We start from the raw sequence: 22818 nt of genomic DNA on the forward strand, positions 1-22818 counted from the left end.
AAGTAAAACAAAAATTAAATTGAAAACTACACTTTGAAATGGCAATCACAAAGTGGACTCATTTGAGTGACAAATAGTAAAGAAGGGGGGAGGCTTGTTTGAAAACAAGAGTAGGGTCCCAAAAATGCCCCTAAACAAACAAACAAAAAAGCTAAGCCCCATTATAATGAGCATACCAGGGGCTAGAAAAAGCGGGAGAAAATGATCCGTTTGGTTTCATGGCTCACTACTTTATAATACTCATTGTTTTAAAAAATGACATACAGTAGAACCTGTGGTCACAAACTCTTCTGACCACAACCAAATCGGGTTCTGACCAAATCGGGTTCCAAGTTTGGAATTGCAGCTTTAATTTCCATCTTTATTCCTTATACCCACTCCTTATTTAGTCACTGTGTCAGTTAGTAATCATTTGCAAATACATTGATAATAAATGACAACAAAAATTCATTCTTTTGACCAATTCAGACATTTAGAATCAATTTTCCTGTGCCTGACAGGCAACATTTTCAGTGTGAGATTGATTTAGTTCTGATTAGTTTCAGGCCCCAGATGAGCCAGTGGAAGGATTCTAATCACTACTTAAGGTCACAGAATAGAGCTTGTTGGCTTGTAGGTAGCACTTTTTAGGGAAATACTGTGCTGCAGAGAAAAGATCAGGAAGAGGTAGCTTGTTTAAGCCATCTCTCCACCCCATAGAGGCAAAGAAAAGCAGGGATGGGTCAGGCACAGGTCACTATAGGAGAAACTATCTGAAAGATCCCAGTAGTAACTAGTGATCTTTGCTCTCTTTCTCAGTCATGAGTTTGCTTTGCAACCATTTCACTTAGTGGCAAAGTCACTAAAATGCTATCTGAGGAGAGGATGTAGTTATAATTTTTATGTAAAAGGTATTTTCATTCATGTAATAAAGGATTCAACCAATGAGGATAGGGCGGAAAAGTGAATGGGCTCCTAATCTGGAAGATTATCTTTTTGCATGTTATCTGTACATGTTAAAGTATACTTGCTTTATGAAGAGTAAGTGGCATGATCCACTGATTCTGATCTGGTTATCCAAAAATAAGAGTCCTTATGAAAGTGACAGTCCTTCCTATTCTTAATAGCATTTGGAATTGTGATTTAATATTTTTCATAAAATCATTGTGCTATTTCTTTATTTGTTAATATTGCACAAAAATCTGTTTTAAGTCAGTCTTTAAGATCCTGGATAGTAGGCATAATTATTTTCTCCTATGCTTGAGGGTGGATGAGTGTCATGGCTTTGAAGACTACGCCTGAGAGCCATATGGTCAATGTGCTTTGTTCAACTAACAGATTATCACTGTACAGTGTAACACAGAATTTTTATTCAGAGAATCACGCTGTTCACACTTGTTTATTTAATTGTTGTCAGGTACACATTCTTTTAATCCAATTCAGTTACTGCTAGCAACTGGAAAGGAAGGCATAGTCCATTTTTTATTAATTATTTTTGGGCGCAGTGCTTGATCTGTAACATAATACCACCCAAGGGGCTAGTTTTGATTGATTTGGGTGGATTGTAAGATTTAAATAGCAGAAACTACACTATCATAAAACTATTTTTTACATGATCCGGGAATGCTCTGGGGCTTCATTAGTGACAGCGGCAAGCAGCCAATGTGCCACTACTTGTCATCTACAATTTACAGCATTCAACATTATCTAACTTGATTATATTGTTATAGCAGAAGAATGTGGGTAAAATCATATTTATCAACACAAGTATAGCCTCATCTGTTTTCATTCCAATTCCAAATGTATCTTTACTGCAGATTTATCTGAATTAATATTCTAAAAGGAACTTAAATGTTTAGTTTATGCAATTACTTAATCCAAAAATAATAAGATAGTTTAATCAAACTAATTATTATTGATATAAATTAATTGGATAGTTGCTAACATGAAAACTTCAGCTGCAGTTGTCTTAAGAGATTTTTCTACTTTTGTGCACACAATGAAATGCCTTTACTTGGATGTGTAATATATGTATTATGAGATATAAAATGTTACCCATTTATGTAATCATAAACAAAATACATTTACTGAAAGCCAGTGGTTTTATTCATATAAAATATCTTCATGTTTGTTTGATGATTGAGAATATAATTAAAAACTTACGATTTTCTTGCTTATATCAAAATTATTATGATATACATGTCTTTCAATCTAATAGGAATTTTCAACAGGTTTATTTCCTCCTATGATGTTTGTGTGTGTGTATGTGAGAGAGAGAGAGAAAGAGAAGGAGGGAGGGAAGGAGAGAGATCTCAGTTGATCTGGTCTTTTCAAGTTGAAAACGCAAATGCCTTGAGCAGATTACACAGGATGAGAATGAATAGTCTGCATTATATTTTATTTTCGAATTGGCTCGTGCCCTTAAGAATGAAAATAGTTGTATTTAAGGTGGAGCGATTCATATTGCTCAATGCTAAATTCCTTTTTCAAAGAACTTGTTATGGTTGTTAATAGCCTTTCTGTTCTAGTATCCACTAGGGTTTGAAATTGTATTAGATGTTTCTAGAGAACATGTTAAAAATATTTAGTAAGATTTCAAGGCATATTAAATATGAAGAGTTATAATAGCTTTCTACCTGACAATTCTTAAGCATTATTACAATGCAAGTTCTTGTGTTAATTAACTGGGGTACTATAGCTTAGAATTTAATGTATCTAGTACCTATCATCAGAATATTAATATTTTCAAGCATCTGTAATGTATTACAGTAAATGCATTTTTCTAATGGTTATTATATTCCTTAAAATATAATTGACAAAATATTTTCAAATTTTACAGTGCATTGCAATTCTGAAATGTATTTTTAATCTTAGAAATAAATTTATTTACAAAGTTGTCCTATGTAACACAATTCAGACAAAGTTAGAAAAGTTTTTCTGCTTAATTGGTTTTGGGACCCAGTTGAGAATGGAATGTGCAAGCTTGGGCAAAGAAGAGGAAACCTAAAATGTTCTTTTTCATAACTTTATCAATAACACTTTCTGAAAATATGTACTGTACACTGAATCAAGATATTGCTGCTTGCTGCTTCTGCTCCATCAAGGTTATGAAATGTTTTAAGAACAGATTTTTGTCCTTATGGTTGTTTTTCATCTGGTGATATACCTATTTTTATTTTTATTTTTGTTAAATCCTGTCAAGTCTTTTGCTTTCCTACCATTATTCAGTAAGAATTTCAAACACACAATGATTAGCTATGCAAAGTTCTGTAGCAGAAGAAAGAAGTGTTTGAAATAACATAAAAAGATTGCATAGACCCCATAGATGTTCTTAGTAATCTGGTTTTTAGTCTTTTGTAATAATTCCTCATCTCTACATGCCTTCTTATTTCACTTCTTATATGCCAAGCTATATTGAAGTAATTAGAATATATAACTGTGGAATTGTGCTGTTGGAAAAGCATGTAGGAAATGCTGAGGAAATGAAATAGCAATTAAAAATAAGATTAATCCAGTGTTTCTGTTTTGCTTAACTAAAGATTAATATGCCAATTTTGTCTTAAAAGGGAGCACTGTGGGAAGAAACACATTCATATTATCACACTAAACTTCTGCAGTAGGTGCTTTCAATCTACTAATATTACAAGGATTAACACAGAATGTCCTTTCTTCTGTTTCCTTTATGTGTCTTAAATTAGAAATAGCTTCTATATGTCTTGTCCTCCTTTCTTTGTCTTCTGCCTCCATCTCACTTCTTCCTTCCCAACCCTGCATTAACTTAGTAACAGTGTTTCTTTTTCTCAGGCTTGGCACTAATTATGTTTGGAGGGCTACCGTTCTTGGGTCCTACTCCCCAAGAATTGCTGTAATTCAGGTGATCTTCTCCAGGACTCATCTCTGTGTACTTTATTTTCTCATCTTCTTCCTTCAGGGTAAGCAGTTTCCTTCACCCCTTGTGCTCCCTCTCCCGTTTTTTCTAAAAATCCTTCCTAGGTTTCAACATTTCTAGTTGTAACCCTGTTGTAGATGACGCTGTTGAAGCAGACACATCATCTCTGATGTAGCTTTCAAACATGTAACTTCTTTCCCATTAGTATTTTGAAACTAGATGAAATTATGGTAAATATATGCCAGTAAAATCAGTTTTAATTTCTAGGTTAATGCATAAAACGTAATGCCAGAAGTATGTTTCATGTACAGTGTGTAGATTTTCATAGGCATTTCCTTATTTTATTTTTTAAAAATGTGTTCTTCAGATTTTATGTGGCTGCTGGTATTTTTCTTTTGCTTTGTATAATATTCTCCTTCTCTTTGAGTGTGTACTTCATACAGTACTCTTGTGTGTATTTTATCCAAGAGATCATATATTACCTTATCTTTATCCTATATTAGATGTCAAGGTTTACTTTCCACTGTACATAAGGCCTTTTTTTCTCTCTCTCTTTCACTGGTTTAAGAAATTTCTGCTGCCTTTAATTTTGCATTGTCAGTTCATAAGTTTTATTTACGCATTGGTTTAGGATTATGATTTTGTAGGTACAGACTCTTTTAAAAAAAACTTTTATGAAAAGATACATATTAAAAAAATATATAAACTGCTGGAGACTTGAAACTATCCTAAGACCATTTGTTTTTTCTAAAAATGTGCTTAACCTTACAGGTCTCCCTCTCTTCCAAACTTCGTGACAGCTGTTTTAACTTTGATTCAACTTCATTGCATGTTTTTAACTAGAAAATATGAGTAACCGATTTGTATGTGTTCGATAAATAAGCTACTTTCGATGCTGCAGACGTGCTGTTACCCAACTGTTAACCTAGTTAAGAATGTTTCCTTCCTTCCTTTATTTGAGTTCAAGAACCTTCCTTCACAATAATTCAGTGTTAACATCTCCATCAATATTTATAGTTATTGAACTGGAAGAATTCACTCCTAGGTTGGGGAAGAGAAAATGAAATCCACGACCTGTTCTTAATTTTTTTTTCCCAACATGATTGCAGCCAGCTCTATTGTGCCTTTATTGAATCTTCGAATAAGTGTCAGAGAAAATAAGGACTTATTTCCTTGGTACTACTCAGTGAGAATTTCAAATATAAATAGATTTGTGTTGCAGGTTAATCCAGTGTGTTATCGCAAAAGGTATTTTGCAGATTGATACTGCTAACACCTAGTTGTTGGGAGGGAGGGGGGAAACTGAATATCAATGATTGTCAATGATTAATTTGGTGGAATCCATTCCTCTAAACTAAGGTGGCTCAGTGGCTAAGATGCTGAGCTTGTCGATCAAAAAGGTCGGTGGTTTGAATCACTAGTGCTGCATAACAGAGTGAGCTCCTGTTACTTATCCCAGCTTCTGCCAACCTAGCAGTTCTAAAGCATGTAAAATGCAAATAGAAAAATAGGGACCACCTTTGGTGGGAAGGTAACAGCATTCCATGTGCCTTCGGTGTTGTCATGCCAGCCACATGACCCCGGAGATATCTTTGGATAGCGCTGGCTCTTCGGCTTTGAAACAGAGAGGAGCACTGCCCCCTAGAGTCAGGAACGACTAGCACATATGTGCCAGGTGAACGTTTACCTTATTCCTGTAAAGCATTGTTACAATTAAATAAATAATGAATTAATCAGTTTCCAGGAAGGCGACTGAGAACATAGGGATGAAATAACTTCTTCATATAAATATTAGTTTACTAATATTTATTTATTAGTAAATATTTAGCTTTAAATCTGTTTTTTGTAAAAGGTATAAAACAATGGTTATTTTTTTAAAAAAAACTGAAACATTTCAAAGAAGTTACCGTAATTGTTGAAATTATTCCAGTTATAATACATGTCTTCCTGGATTTATAGGTAGACCTTGGGTTAGAGTAATTTATTCAATGACCATTCCAAGTTATGGCAGCATTAAACAAAGGGGTTTAGAACCATTGTAGCACACTCATGATCACATGAACAAAATTTAGCACATAGCAATAGCAATTATATATCTCTAAGCCACGGTTGTCAAGTTTGCCACGTCACATGACCTTTCATGACGTTTTTCCCCTTTGCAGAGCTAGGGTAGGCATGGCCTACGCGTGACACATCCGCCCTGCAGATGCCAGTTTGACACCCCTGCTCTGAGCAGTTGGCAGACTCAGCATAACAATCTGGCTCCTCATTTTACCAACTCAGAAGGATGGAAGGCTGAGTCAATCTTGAGATGATCAATCCTGGCAGTGGAATGCAGAATTAGCCTGCAGTACTGCACTCTAACCACTGCGCCACCATGGCTACACATGCTGTGTCTGCCTTCCCAGGTTTCTTGAGCTCGAGTCACTCAAACCATACCAAAGCACCCATTCCTCAACTCATGCACTGCCTGCACTGGGTCTCAGAGTCTTCTCCAGTCACCCACATTGTACTTTAAGGCCGTATTGCTTCGCGATGGCAATCCCAGTCCCAATTGCAGTCAAAAATCAAAGACTCCTTTTATGTACTGTACTATTCCCTCATATTTTCTTAACAATAAATCTCCTCTACCTTCCTCTCAGAAACTATAATCTTCCTTGCAGAACTAAGAGGAGAGTTTTTTGTTTGCTGCCTTTCTACTTCTGTCTGTTTAAAATTAGTTTACTGTTTTTTAAAAGTAAAATCCAGGGAGCAAATTTTCTTAATTGCATCCATGGTATTTGCCTAAGTGCAGGATATAGTACCACTTGGTACAGCTTTTCTTGCCTCTTAAGGTAAAAAAGCATAAGGTTGCGTTTTGCAAGTTAATTGCATTTATCCAGCACTGTAAATACAGCAAGATTGAGCAACATCTTTGTCTATTTTGCACCTGGCAGGAAAAGGAACAGCAAACATAATTCCATTACAGCCTGTTATATGTAAATATGTGCGTTCACATTCTTCCTGCATACAAATTGCTCAAAATTTGTTGGGAATAGGAGTTATGTTCTGTAGAAAGACCGAAAGTGTGAAAATGATACTCCGTACAAACTTACAAGCAATGATATTTCTTATGAAAAATACAACATTCTGAAGAAAACAGAATTAAGCATTATACCAGGCATGTCCAACCCATGGCCCTGGGCAGCTTAAGTAATGCAGCCTCACAAAATCATAAATTTAAAAAAAACAGTATTATTTTTAGTGATATTAACTATATTGGTCAAAGATAATTCCTCTTCAAGCAATTCTGCCCAGGTAAACCAAACATTTTGACACCCAGCCACTATAAATTTAATGGCTTTGTATAAATTTTCTAAAACAGAGGTGAGAAACAATGGCCCCTATATGACTTGTGGACTTCAACTCCTAAGAATTCCTGAGCCTGTAAGAATTCTGGGCATTGAAGTCCACAAGTCATGAAAAGGGCTATTGTTCCCCACCCCTGTTGTAGAATGTTGCAATGTACCTATGGTATTTCAGGGGATAAGAAGGCAATTATAAAAACTGCCATCTTAGAAAGCAACACTTTTTCTTAGAATTTTGTCAAATTTAAATGCTACCTTTGTTTTCAAGAATTCAAGTGATATATTGTACATAGTGCTTCCTGCATCTTTTTCCCCAATGTGTAGGATAGGTCAAAGAATGTGACTGTCTCAAAGTCACCCAGTGAGCTGTCCAGATGAAGTTATTTCCCGTTTCTAACGCAGCACTTTACTACACCATACTAATTCTTTATTTATGCTCCCACTGGATCCAACATGAAAACCACTAATTCTAACAGAATTAACAAATGGATTATCAAGTAGCTTTGGGTAGAGCAAGGGAACATATCATTTCTGAGCTATAGGCAATGTCAGGAAATACAAGTAGTCCTTGCTTAATGACAGTAATTGGGATTGGAATCTCTGTCATTAAGCAATGCAGTCATAAAGTGCAACATCACATGACCATACCACTTAACAGCAACACTGCCAAATTACTGTTAATAACTGAGGACTTCCTATGATAGCACCTTTTGACTTCCTGCTGCTTCCCCATTGACCTTGCTTGTGGGAAACTAGCAGGGAAGGCCACAAATTGTGTCTCTGGGATGTTGCAGCAGTCAGAAATCCAGCCAACTGCCACACACCCTTATCACAGTCATATAGTCACAAGGGCAATTTGACAGCCAAAATTTTGAAGACTGATCAAGAGTACCACTTGCTAACCCGTGTTTGAATGGTTGCTGAATGATTGGTCATTAAATGAGGACCACCTGTAGAGTACAATTGAAATGGGAGTATATTTTCTTTTCATTTTAGGGCAACCTTCTTAATCTAGTCCTTGAACTCTTAGCCAGGAGGTCAAGTGAAACTATTAGTTTTGAAATTTGGTGTTTAGAAAGTGTTATTTTATAAAACATTTCCCCGTTTTATATGAATGTGCATCTGCTTGTACGAAGTTTTACTTAATGTATATCTTCCTCGTATTTGAAGTTCAAATTTAACATTTTGTAGTTATTGTCAGTTTGGCTTTTCAGAGCAGTTTATAATTACTAAGGGCTTTTTTAAAAGCTTACATTAACTACATTAATTAACATGGCATGTGAATGTCCTCTTCAAGGTTTGTGGTAATAGCTAGTTCTGCTCATGAGAATGTAGCATCTATTCATCAAGAGATCTGGATGTTCTTGAAACAGCCTGCAATTTTAATCTGTGTAATGGATAATTACTTTGTGTACAGCTATATTGTCTTGAGGATGCTAATTGGATAATAAAATGTTGCAGCCATAGAATTATGTTTCACCTATAATTTTAGTATTTACTTCATCTCCTAGGAGAACATTGTCAGTTTGGGAGACAGAAGTTTTGTGTTATTTAGTTTTTAGAATGTTTTTAATCTAAAATTGGGGTTGAAATTTATTAGAAATTGCTAATCATTCAGGGGTCTTTTTCTTTCTTTCATTTTTTAACAATCAGAGTAGGTATGTGTGTATTTTATTAGTTATTACTGTTAACAGGTACAATTAAATAGGTAATCTGAATACCTGGGTTGATGAGCGATTAAATCACAGTACAATGTTAAGTTTTTAAGATGTTGCTAGAAGTCTACTGTTTATTGTTCTATTAAATAAGCAATACAGATAAAATTAATGCACCCATTTTTTTTAGACCTGGTGGGAGTTCTGTGTAACCATTGTGCTAAAATGATATGATCTGAGTATGATGCAGTTCCTCTTGAGTATTGAGATATTGGTAAAAGCAATTTGTCTAAAATAGTTCCCAAATGGTTATATTAATGGTAACTGTATAACTGCAACCCTAGACCTGGCTACCTAAGTGCCAGAATGTTGTCGTGCTTCTTTAAACATTGATTTAACAATTCTTACTCATGTATGAAATAAATGACCTTTTGAATCATATTTTATGGCTTATGTTATGAAGCAAATGTTACAATGAATGCATAACTAATTTTGAATTGTAGATTTTCTACAGTGGCTCTGTATGGAACTTGAAAAGTACTCACACTTGTATGACGTTTTGTTCAGTTTCACTTACCTTATCACTGACTTCATGTTGGCTAGTATGTTTCATTTTTCAGTTCTATTCTCAAACTCTGTGTCTCATTTTTTAGCAGGTAAAAAAAACTAGATAATTTAATAATGAATTCCTTAAAACTTCCGTAAGAATGTTTTCCCTTTCTTTCTTGAAACAGATAATATATCTGAGAGAATCTCCGGAAAGTGTGTACAGGCATTTACTATTTGGGAATGTTTCATATCTTCCATTCAGGTAAATAAAAGCATGCAATTGAACAGTGCCTACTTTAAAAAAAACATTACACTGATCTTCTAACCCTTTGGAATATGTAAATTGGTATTTTCTATCTTGACGCTTTTAAAATAAGTGGACTTTCATCTCCTAGTATACTTACCCCTGGCTATGTTAGGATTAGACAGTTGAAGTCCATATAGTATTAAGGCTTTCTGTATGGCTACATTTCTTATTCTGCAATTGACTAGCTAATGTTTTATATATATATATAAATATATGTATGTGTGTGTGTGTATGTATATATATATATGTATGTATCAGTGACGTGCAGTCAGGTGAGGCAAGTGAGGCACAGCCTCACCTCTCATCATGGAAAAAAAAACATATGAGAGCTTGCTGTAAGGTTTTAGCGCGCTCAGCCTCTCAGGCGACAGCTGAGGCGAGACTGAGCTAGCTGCTGATGACTCTGCTTAACTGTTAAAAAAAGGCTCAAAAAAGCATCCCGGCCAGACAAGAGGGACTGCAGAGAGGGTCTCCTCGAGTCTAGGACAGCGAGTCATTCAATGGGAAAGTTGCCTCTTGGAAGGAATAACCCGGCTTGGCTCCCGCTTCGTCTCTCCTGCCTCTTCGCTTCTCCGTTCAGTCGTTGGGCGGCAGATCGAAAGCGGGAGCCAAGCCAGGTTATTCCTTCCAAGAGGCAACTTTCCCATTGAATGACTCGCTGTCCTAGACTCGAGGAGACCCTCTCTGCAGTCCCTCTCATCTGGCCGGGATGCCAGCGAGAGTGTTGGACTGGAGGAAGGAGGGATACATTCTCTCTCTCTCTCTCTCTCTCTCTCTCTCTCAAATGGCAAATCCGAGCAGCCGCTGCTGGGAGCCCATCACACACGTTCAGGCGGGGGGGGTTCTGAAGGCGTGCAAGAAAGCCCCCCCCCATTGCCCGAATGTATGTGATGGGCTCCCAGCAGCGGCTACTCGGATTTGCCATTTGTGTGTGTGTGTGTGTGTGTGTGAGAGAGAGAGAGAGAGAGAGAGAGAGAGAGAGAGAGTGAGAGAGAGAGAGAGTCTAGGACAGTGAGTCATTCAATGGGAAAGTTGCCTCTTGGAAGGAATAACCCGGCTTGGCTCCCGCTTTCGATCTGCCGCCCAACGACTGAACGGAGAAGCGAAGAGGCAGGAGAGACGAGGCAGGAGAGACGAAGTGGGAGCCAAGCCGGGTCATTCCTTCCAAGAGGCAACTTTCCCATCGAATGACTCGCTGCTCTAGACTGCGGAGACCCTCTCTGCAGTCCCTCTCGTCTGGCCAGACTAGAGGGACTGCAGAGAGGGTCGCCTCGAGTCTAGGGCAGTGAGTCATTCGATGGGAAAGTTCCCTCTTCCTCCGCCCAGCCCTCCTTTGCTTAGGCTTCTTTGTCAAGAAGCGGCTTTTGGGGCTAATGGGAGAGGGAGAGGGGAAGAGAGAGAGGGAGAGGGAGAGAAGCCCGTCACATACGTTCGGGCAATTGGGGGGGGGGCTTTCTTGCACGCCTTCAGAAAGCTTCTGAAGGCATGCAAGAAAGCCCCCCCCATTGCCCGAACGTATGTGATGGGATTCACTCTCTCTCTCACACACACACACACACACACACACACACACAAACACAAAAATGGCAAATCTGAGTAGCTGCTGCTGGGAGCCCATCACATACATTTGGGCAATGGGGGGGGGGCTTTCTTGCATACCTTCAGAAGCTTTCTGAAGGCATGCAAGAAAGCCCCCCCCCATTGCCCAAATGTATGTGACGGGATTCACTCTCTCTCTCTCTCTCTCTCTCTCTCCCATTCACTCTCTCTCTCTCTTCACTCTCCTCTCCCATTAGCCCCAAAAGCCGCTTCTTGACATAGAAGCCTAAGCAAAGAAGGGCTGGGCGGAGGAAGAGGGAACTTTCCCATTGAATGACTCACTGCCCTAGACTCAAGGCGACCCTCTCTGCAGTCCCTCTAGTCTGGCCCCCCCATTGCCCGAATGTATGTGACGGGCTCCCAACAGCGGCTGCTCGATTTGCCATTTGTGTGTGTGTGTGTGAGAGAGAGAGAGTGAGTCTATCCTTCCTTCCTTCGCTAGCGAGAGTGAGGGACTGCAGAGAGGGTCACCAAACCAATTTCGAAATCATTCTTTATTCCAAATGCGCACAAAAAGCGTCCGCGATCGGTGGAAAAGAGCACTAGGTAGCTGGAACGCAAACACGCATCTACCCAGCTGTCTTTTCCAGCTTTTCGTGCGCATTTGGAATAAAGAATGATTTCGAAATTGGTTTGGCGAGGCAGGCAGAGTTGCGGTTCTCAATGGAAGCTGCGGGCAACCGAGGCTCCGACAAGAGCGAGGTGCGCACGGCAGGGGCGGAAGGTAGCCCGCAGCTACCCCCTCCTCTCCTTCCTGTCGCTCTCGGCTGGAGCCAACCTCGCCGGCCCTTCCAGAGCCGGAGCGGGATGGAGCGAAGAAAAAGGGGCGGAAGCGCAAACAAGAGCTCGGGGCGACAAAGCGGACTTTTCCTTGTTGCATGCAAAACGCCGCTTTGGTGGGAAACCGCTCGCCGTTCTTGCGCGCCTCTCCAGCCACCGCCTTGGAAGTGAGTCGCGCGGACGGAGCTTTGGGGCTGAGGAGAGAGGCAGGGACGGAGGGAGTGGGGAGAGAGGAGCCGGTCCCCTCACCCCCCCAGGCAATGGGGAAAGATTTCCCGAAATGGGGGGGTATCGCGGGAAATAAAAAGGGCGTGCACTGGGGGGGGGGACGAAGGAGGTTTTGGCGCGCCTTAGAGGTGGGCGGGAAAGCAACGAAAGGGGCAGCGAGGGCGGGCGGTGGCTGCAGGCGGCAAGGCTTGAGCAGGGTGAAAGCGCAGCCCCTTACGTTGCTTTCCCATTCACCCCGCTCAAGCCTTGCCCGAGGGAGCTGGGGATCGGGCTTTGGGTTGGTGGGAGACCTTGAAGGAGTGGGGGGGGAAGGGACTGGCGCCGGTGGAGGAAGCAATGCTACGCGGATCAGTGCACTCCGCGGTCCTCTTAATGTTCACTCAGGAAGGCGGAGAATGGGACCACATGTGCTGCACACGTGGTCCCATTCCCCGCCTTCCTGATGACGTCACCAGCCTCCCCAGCCATAACCCTCACCGCACGTCACTGGTATGTATGTATGTGTATACACACACATATATACATACATACATACATACATACATACATACATACATACATACATACATACATACATTTGTGTTACAACCCCTGGTATGCCCAAATATGGGAGACAGCTCACTACTCCCTCTTTCTGTCATTCGGCTCATCACAGAAGATCATCCAGGCAGAAAACCATATTTTTATTTTTAATGTTGCCTTTTTATATTTGTGTTGTATTTGTGCTGATAAATAAATAAAGGGAGACTAGTATAGATCCATTTCAAGCTATTTAGCTCTCATCAGCTAGCCATACCCTTACTAGGATTCGAACCAGGGCTGTATTACATATTAGGCAGTTATATTAGCCACTAAGCCACAGGCTAATATAACTGCCTAGTATGTAATACAGCCCTGGTTCGAATCCCAGTAAGGGTATGGCTAGCTGATGAGAGCTGAATAGCTTGAAATGGGTCTATACTAGTCTCCCTTTATCTATTTATAGTGTGTATATATATATGTGTGTGTGTGTGTGTGTGTGTGTGTGTGTGTGTGTGTGTATGTATGTATGTATGTATGTATGTATGTATATCTTTGCAGGGAATTAAAGTGAACTAAGAACAAGAGAGAGAATCATAAATAATCAGTGTTTCTAATTGCAGTTTGCAGGGGTAGGTTAGCATAATGAATGAGGAAAATGTAAGCCATTGTTTCACAATGACTTATTGCTATAAAGCAAGTAATGATTTATTTGGCAACCCTCTTAGCACCCCATATTAAATTTAAAACATATCAGATACATTGTGACTTTGTGTAGTACCCAAACTCAGATCCATAAAAAGAGATATTCTCTGTTCTCAGAGAAGGGAGTGGGATAGGAAAAGGAAAAGAGTAGATATGGATTCTTAATATTACCATTGAGGCTATTAAATCTGTTCTTTTACTGATGAAATTGGTTTGGATAATGGAAAAGACGGATGGGACTGCTTGTCAAGATGATAGATGGTGTCCATTCTCTCTCTCTCTCTCTCTTCCACATCTTGGTGGAATGGAATTTGTTTCTTGTTTTTGGATCAGCAGCCTTAAAATGCCATGTGATAGAAATTATGCCCATCTTGTGCTCTGTTTCAGTGCTGTGGCTATTTCATGTGACAGATTTTATCAGTTTAACAACTTTATTTATAAGCCCTCACTAGCATAATACGTTGGTGTAAACGGAATCTGGAAAATCAATTAATAGATGCTAAAGAACTGGAGAACATCTGGTGGTTTTTCAGTCCTTACTAGACCACGTTGTGCTGATGTAGTGAAAATGGGTATACAGAAATATAGGCAAATGAGAAACATCAGCTATTTCGTCTTGCGAACTGAATTTGAGCTCAAACATGTATTCCTCACAGGGATGCTGCATTTGGTACCTGCACTTTTCATCTAACACTGCTTGACTGTTTCCAGGCAATAAATAAGGTTAGTATGTTGGCGTAATACATGATTGTTATTTATTTAAACTTTTTGGAATCCTCAGGAAATTTAATCTCTGAAACTAGATAAACCAGAGAAATAAGTTAAAACAAGTTCCAATAGTGAGTATGCAAGAAAACTCTCAAGAATTCTTTGGTTGCCTTTCTATGTTTTATCATTCATTCATTTTGACCTTCAAGATTGTCTGCTTGTCTATGTTAACTTGAGCAATGAAAGCTTCATTATAAAGCGACCGTATTTTTCAGAGTATAAGATGCACCTTTTTCCCTCAAAAAAGAATGTGAAAATTTGGGGGTGTCTTATACTGTGCACTGAATACGGTATTTTTGGCCTCCCGAACCCCCCCCTTTGCAAAAATGGCCATGCATAGCTTCCAAAGTTCTCCTGGGGACTGGGGAGGGCAAAAATGAGCAAAAAAATGACCTGTTTTTTGCTCATTTTTGCCCCAGTCCCCAGGAGCACTCTACAAGCCTCCTAAAGGCTATGCATGTCTTTTTTTTTTTTTTTTGACAAAAAATGGGCTGTTTTTGCAAAAAAGAAACCGTTTTTGGGAGGTCTGCAGAGCGCAAAAACATTTCATTTGCCTCTTCAAAATGTTGGTGCGTCTTATATTCTGAAAAATATGGTAAATAGCATTTAAGCAGTAATAACTGTTATGTGGTGCTTTTTAAGTATTCAAAGTTTCCAGCTTGAATATGTTGAATTTAAACTTACCGTGTCTGCTAGTTTATAGAAGTTATGCAGCTAATTTAGAAGGTTTCTGGTAGGAATGTTTAAATTAAATCAGTTACTATGCTGATGATTGGTAAATAAAGTGTTTAGAAAGAATGTTTATCATCAACTCTACTGGATTTCTACATTAAATTCATTTCTTATGGATTATAGGCATTGCAGTATGGCTTCCTTGATTTTAATACATTTGATGTAAATGAATATGAGCATTATGAAGTAAGTATCATTCACTTTTTTTAGTAATTACTTACAGTTACTGTTGAGACTATTTTTGCATAAAATTGGCACTTTTTTTACATCACTTGAATGTTTCAAAATAAATTTAAATGGAGGCAGAAAAAATAAGTAACGAAACTTAACTTAAAATTGTCACATTACTATGCGAAGTGGCTTTTCAGCTAAGATTAAAAGTGTGATAGCATGTGGTCTATAATCCCAGATGAAATTGAGAGTATATATTCTTATATACAACAAGACCTTTGTATTAACAATCCTTTCTCCTTTGTATTGTTCACTAAAAAAAGTAGATTGAATGCTATATATCAGAAATGAAGTTTTAAAAAATGTTTTATTTCTTAACAGAGGGCAGAAAATGGAGACTTCAACTGGATAATACCCAAAAAAATCATGGCCTTCAGTGGACCTCACTCAAGAAGTAGAATTGAAAATGGTATGTTTAAATTATAAAGAATTTTATGACATTCCATAGGAAACTACCAGATCGCATCCTCCCACACACATCCCTGCGGCCAATTCGCTCTCACAGGGAGGGGCTTCTCCTGGTGCCGTCCACTAGGCAATGCCAGCGGGCGACACCAAGGAGTAGGGCCTTCTCTGTGATGGGCCCAACCCTCTGGAATGACCTCCCCCCCGACATTAGAACCACCACTAACTTCCGCTCCTTCCGACAGAAATTTAAGACACACCTGTTCCGACTGGCTGACCTGGCATAATTATAACGTCTACCTCCTGGCATATATATTTCTTACTGGTTTTTAAGGGGATTGTTCTTTTAAATTTAATTTTTTAGGATATTTGTTTGGGGTTTTAAACTTTTAAATTGTAAATTATTTACTTAGCAGTACAGTTCTGTATATCTTTTTATCCTCCTCTTATTTATCTATTTATCTATCTATTTAATAATTTTAATTGTCTAAATTTTATAATTATTCACGATGTATTTCTGATATGGACTGTACACCGCCCCGAGTCCCTTTCGGGAGAGGGGGCGGTCTATAAGCGCTAAGAATAAATAAATAAATAGATACAGAATCAGACTGTTGGTCAATCTGGTAGCTGCAGCTGCCTTATTTTTACGCCAGGATATTCCCTTATCAGATTTAATGTTTATGGAGAAAAACACCTTTGTATACATTTGGATGCTCTTTTACCCATGAGTTGTATCTGACATACTTTTCTGCATTTGTTTTTTTCCTTCAAGGGTATCCACATCATGCTCCTGAAGCCTATTTTCCATACTTCAGAAGACATAATGTTACCACTGTAATCCGCCTGAATAAGAAGATGTATGATGCTAGAAGATTTAAAGATGGAGGGTTTGACCATTATGATCTCTTCTTTGCTGATGGAAGCATACCTAATGATGCTATCATCAAAGCATTTCTGAATATTTGTGAAAACGCTGAAGGTGCTATAGCAGTACATTGCAAAGGTATTAAAGTGATGAATTCAGATCATTAATGTCTCATTGCTTATAATTGTGTTCATAAAATGCCTTACCAATCCCTGTAGAACTCATCAGACGTGGCTCTCTGAATGCTGCCTCAGGATGTAATTTTAATGAGTTTGATCAAAACTAGATCATTTCACTCAAACAGTTGAAATCAATCATAGCAGAGCGTACTCTTTTGATTTCTGCTATGAAATCAATCATAGCAGAGCGTACTCTTATTTTGTCTTAGGCTAAACTATTGTGGCCTCTTGCTACAAATCTAATGACCCTGTCTTTGCCATTGTCTGTATGGAAGCATGCTAATCTAATATGCTTGAGACACAAGTTACAAAATATTAATATGTTCTGCTAAAAGTCTGATCTTACAGTAGATGCATGTACTGTATTTTTTGGAGTATAAGATTCACTGGAGTATAAGACGCACCTTAGTTTTTGGAGAGGAGAATAGGGGGAAAAATTCTGCCTACCAGGTATTCGTCTGGCTAGCTTTCTTCATCTAGTCTACTTTAGCACACAGGTTTGCTGGTTTTGAGCACATGCACGAACACTTTTTATCCCATTTGGGGATAAAAAACAGCTTCTAAAGCACAACTGATCATTGGAGAGAGAAGCAATGAGAAAAGCAGGCAAAGCACAGAAGATTGCTTCACTCCTAAGGAGTGATGTGCGGTGAGGTTTATGGCTAGTGAGGCACTGACACAGTGGTGGGTTTCAAATATTTTTAGACTTGTGGACTTCAACTCCCAGAATTCCACAGCCAGGCATGCTCAGTTCCAATTTAAAACGACAGCATTGTTTTTCTCCTTTGTGAAGTAAGTTTCCTTTTTTCATTTTCTTTTTCTTCTCTCTTCCCCTCCTTCCCTCTCTCCCTTCCTCCCCCTCTCTCAAACACACACACAGAGAGAAGTTGGATTGGACTATCTCTCCTACCCCCTTCCCTTTCTCACTCACTCTCAAACAAATACACACACACAAAAATTTGGATTTGATATCTTTTCCAGTGGATTGAAAGCAGCTCCTCTGCTATTCCCCCCCCCCCCATTCCCCTGCTGCTTTCCCCAAACACCTCCACCATTGCAAATGCAGCCTGCTGTCTGGGTGGGAAATGTCTGGAATGCAATAAAGCCCACCCACTCACCTCCTGCTAGCAGGTTGGGGTGAGAGGAGAGGCAGAGAAGCCGGAGGGGAGCCGATCTGAGCCTTCCAAAAGAAAGAGGCTGGGGGAAAGTGTGTGTGCTACAGCATGGCTCTTTGCCTGGCTTCCGTGAATGACTCTGCTTAACTATTTAAAAAAACCTCTAAAAAGCGCCCTCTACTATGATGCAGGAGAACTGCGTGCCTCACCTACGTCAGGAATTTTTAGGCTTTTAACCCTTGCTTAACTCTGCTCGAATGATCATAAAACGCCTAAAGTCAGACTAAATGAGGCTTGCAGTTCTCCTGCCTCATAGTAGAGGGCGCTTTTTGAGAGGCTTTTTTTAACAGTTAAGCAGAGTCATCCACAGTGACTGAAAAATACAGTAATTGTTACAAATATTTTCAATCAAAATTATTTGCACAAATGAGTGATAGTGTAGAGTAAATCCAGGATATTATTTATACAAAATTTCAAACCCCCTCAAAGGTTGTATTATTGATTTTGTATCCTGAATTGGTCTAATAAAGGTTTTAGGATTTTTTTTTCCTAATAGCAAATTTAACCACCTTAGGTTTTTGAAAAACAGTTTAAAGGTTCTCCTATTGTTAAAACTTTGAATTGAAGGTTCTTAAATTTTTTCAAGCCCAAATAAAGTAAATTTCCTTATGTTTTTATACAGCTGGACTTGGCAGAACTGGTACACTTATAGCGTGTTATATTATGAAGCATTACAGGATGACGGCTGCTGAAACTATTGCCTGGATTAGAATTTGTAGACCTGGCTCTGTGATTGGAACTCAACAACATTTCTTGTTGGAGTATGTAAACATTTAAATAGGGATGCCTGTATTTATGTCTGTATGCAATTCCAGGATGATTAAGTGTTAAATATAATAATTGTTTTTAGTACCAACTGGACCTCTTTAATCTGGTGCCCTTCAGATATCTTGTCTACCCTGGCCGTTGATAAAGGAATAACAGTCCATTCATCATCTGAAAAGTACCAACTTTAAAGAAAGCTACACTTAAATGTATAATAGTTGTTCTTTTTTCAATACATACATACGAAATAGGTGTTGGTATACTCACGTACAGGTAGTCCTAGTTTAGTGACTACAATTGGGATCAGCAACTTGATCAATAAGTGAAGTGATCATATGATCTTCAGCTTTCCTTTGCTTTGCAAGATTTGCAAAGGTCATAAACATGAGGATTGAAAGTTACTTTTTCAATCTGCAAATACTGCAAATGGTCACTAAACAAGGACAATCTGCATATGTTGCAACCATCATCAGATTTTTGAACCATATGTATAGAGAGTTACTAGTTATTTGCTTTTTAAGGAACTGGTCATTGCTTTAAGTTCTGAATGGGATGAGACACTGCATTATAAACAACCTGCAATTGCCACTGTTTGAATTATCCATGTCTATTCAGTGGCTAAGTGTGTTATACCACATTAGGTTAAAAATACTAGGTTTAGGCATATTAGCCTATAATATTGTTTATGTATTTGGTTTAACAAATTATGTGAATCCAGTCACATAATCCAAATTATGTGAATCCAGTAATTTTTTTAAAAAAATATGATTTATAGCAGTCCAATGTGGAAAATGACTTTATAGTTAATCAACAAATTTTGCATAACAAAATAATGGATTAATCAGTGTATTATCCTAACCTATATTTATCAGTGATGGTTAATCTTTTTGGTACCGAGGGCTCAACGTACACACGTAAGCGAATGCAGTGGTGCGTGCCCCAATCTCCAAAATGCAATGCAAGCGCTCCCTGCCCATTCGCCCTGCCCCGCATGTGCATCCCCCCTGGCCTCCGTTTTGGCTTTCAGGTTGGTGCAGGAGGCTTTTCAGGCCCATAACAGGGCATTGGGGAGCTTCGTGATCATCACAGTTTCTTCCTACAGCATGCCCTAGCTTCCTTCTGCATTCCTGCCTTCCCCAAACTTTGCAGTTTCTCCCTCCAGCATGCCCTAGCTTTCTTCTCCATTCTTGCCTCGGAGGCTGGAGGTCCGTGGAGGTTGGAACATGCAGAGATCGGGAAAGGCACAGGCAGCTGAAATGCAGGAGATAGATAGGGTCCGCTGGGTGGAGAAAAGTAGGGCACATTGGGGGTGGGGACCTGCGGAGATCAGGGAAGGCCCCACCCCCACACATGCACAGCAGAGATGCAAGACCAGCTGTTCGGCAGGAGGCACGGACACATTTGCAGTTGCCTAGGCTGGGGCGATGGCTGGCATGCCACCTGTGGCATGCATGCCATAGGTTTGCCATGATGGATATCTATGGTTGCAAGTGTATCATTCCATATGGTCAGTTTTGCTTATTAAATATGTTCTTTGACAGTCATTCCAGTAATGCTGAAAAGTAAAGTTTAGCCTTCATTTTTGAAATCACACTTCATTAGGTCTGATTCTGTCTTTTCTGGTAGGTCTTTATACCCAAACAATCCAAGCTTCTTCTGTTTAAGGATGAAGATGGCTTTTGATGAGCCTCTGCATCTTGCCAGCCTGCCTTTCATACTGTCCCAGTAGCTCAATGTTTTGGAAGAGACACAAAAAACAAAGTGGGGAAGAAGAATGAGTGACAGTCATGGCCTTTTCCATTAGCGGACACTTTTGTTAGAGCAAAATGGATGGAACCAGATGGAAGACAGAAATAGTTGCATGCAATTTAATAGTGGCATTGTATAATTTCTAGGAAACATGATGCTAGAACTACAACTGATGTTATATCTGTGTCCTTGCAACAATTAATGTCTGATACTGAAACAACTTCATTTAAATTATAAATATAGTCATACATTGGAATGAGCTGGTTTCTAACTTAGCTTCTTTCTATTATAGGAAACAGTCAGAACTTTGGCTGGAAGGTGATGTTTTTCGTTCAAAACTAAAGAAGACTCCAAAATTTGCAGTGACAAAAATCCTTTCAGGAGTAGATGACATTTCAATTAACGATTCAAAAAATCAGAATGCCAGCAGAAAAGATTCTGAACCGGTAATCATCCGCATGGTGTGCTGTTGGAAACCTTAGGACTGTTTTTTTTTCTTTTTAAATGGTATAATAAAGCAAAAGTGGTTGGATTCATTTGTATGGCTGTTCTGTATTTCTGTTCCTATCAAGCATTCCAAATAATAGAGAAAATAATGAACAGGACATTCTGCAAGGCAAGTCTAGTCATAATGGTACTTTTTGCCAAAATACCTTTCTGCTGCTCAGGGTTACTTTTTGTCTTACTGATTTGACCTTCCCAAAAACTAAACTAAAATGCTCAGAACGCTTTCCATAAGAACTATTGGAACTGGGATAAACAATGCACCCCTACCTAGTACTGTGATAAATATGAATCTTCAGTAGTAGGGCTTGGAAGCTTTGTTATAAATAACTTTAATGACTTACCATTTATTTGCAGTACAGTGATGAAGAAGAAACACACACAGTAACACAAGGGGACAAGCTCCGTGCCCTTAAAAGTAAAAGGCAGGCAAAAGCATATTCAGTTCCATTAACGTAAGTTTAACTTTATTTTGATTTTGTAAATACAAACACTTTTTTCTTTGAAATTTGATTTGGTTGTGTTCCGTGTTATTTTAAAGAGCTTGTTGTAATTCTTTGTGATTGAATCACTTACAAAATCACTGCTTGTGATTTTATTTTATTATCACCAAATTCTTTGGTCTGTCACTAAGGTGTACATGTAACCTTTCTCAAATGCTTTTTTAAACTGAATGTTGCACCAACATCGCAAAGCATTTATATATTTTTTTAATCAACATCAGCAATATTGAAAATGACTCCTGAATGAAAGGACAGACTCATTGTTTTGGTCAGAATAACCTTGTTTCTAGGGACCTTTGCTTAGGAAGCTGTTGTCATGCCAGCCCTTGTGCTGGGATGGGTTCTGCTATATCTTTAAATGTATATGGTAAGTTTGCTTTTATTAGGGTTAGGAAAAGAAGCATAACTGATTAAAAATGGCATGCTTTTAAGATACATATTTAAATATTGAAAAACAACAGTTTCCTCAGTGCTACATTTTGTGTGTACAGTATAGGTAAAACATAATATACATAGAACAGATATAATATGTTAATCATCCACAGAGTGCATGTGATATTGGAAGGTCATTTTGTAAATAAGGGGCGTGGTTGGGCATTTGAAAAAAAAAACAGTACTTGAACCAGTCTAGGAATAATTCATACTTTAAGATGAAAGTGAGTTGCAGAATAATGGCAAAGGTTCTCCTTATTAAACAGCTAGCCTTTGCCCAGTGAGTGGAAAACATTTTCCATAGTGAAAATTAATGGACATTTCTTTTAAATGAAATGTACCACTCATCTGCAAAGTTCTTGATTTTCCCACCCCCTTTTGACTCCATGTTCATCTCTTCCTTCCTCACCCTCACCCCTTTTTAGATGTCTCCTAGCTATACTGGCCTCTGCTCTGAGTAGCATTGTCATCTGGTGGATTGTGTGTGGCTCCCTTCTTCCCAACCTGCTATTCTGTCTAGATGGTTTAAGAACATAGGTCCATCAGAACCTCCCTTGGGAGAGCCACTGTGTAAGTGTCCCTATTACATTCTCTTCAGTAGCTCATTTTCTTGCCTTAATCATAAGCGCATTGCTTCTAGCTTTTATTACCATTTTCCCCATGACCCTCCTTCATTTAACTTATCTAGGTACTTTTAGAAACAAAAAGGGATGTAGTACAAGGGGTGATTTATCTGCCTTAGAATTTTATTTTGAGCTGGAAGTCTCTTCATGTCTGTGTGCTGGTCCAGATATTTTGTGTAGAAAACATATGTGTGTGTGGTGCTGTTTTTAATGTATGGTGAGATTGCTTCCTTTTGTCTGCATGTATGAGGAATTTAGTCTCTTCCTGGAATTCTTTGGGGTTGGACCTGATGACTTGTGTTTTCACTCCTTACGTGTGAAGAACTG

At 38.8% G+C, this 22818-nt stretch overlaps 1 protein-coding gene across 2 annotated transcripts in view; it reads left to right on the forward strand.

Moving 5' to 3' along the window:
* CDC14B (cell division cycle 14B) overlaps positions 1-22517 on the forward strand; it is a 53438-nt gene extending 30921 nt beyond the window's left edge. Inside the window, exons 5-13 of one of the 2 annotated variants that reach the window (XM_081940691.1) lie at positions 9605-9681; positions 14214-14280; positions 15181-15243; positions 15610-15697; positions 16469-16699; positions 18538-18676; positions 20722-20875; positions 21291-21388; positions 22294-22517. In XM_081940691.1, the coding sequence (XP_081796817.1) occupies positions 9605-9681; positions 14214-14280; positions 15181-15243; positions 15610-15697; positions 16469-16699; positions 18538-18676; positions 20722-20875; positions 21291-21388; positions 22294-22405 (1029 nt within the window). In that variant the 3' untranslated portion in view covers positions 22406-22517. The remainder of the gene's footprint in view (positions 1-9604; positions 9682-14213; positions 14281-15180; positions 15244-15609; positions 15698-16468; positions 16700-18537; positions 18677-20721; positions 20876-21290; positions 21389-22293) is intronic. The other variant, XM_081940692.1, reaches the window with a different exon arrangement.
* Positions 22518-22818: the final 301 nt, after the last annotated feature.

The sequence above is a fragment of the Natrix helvetica genome, assembly GCF_964273705.1.
Source record: "Natrix helvetica genome assembly, chromosome: 2".
Taxonomy (NCBI): Eukaryota; Metazoa; Chordata; class Lepidosauria; order Squamata; family Natricidae; genus Natrix; species Natrix helvetica.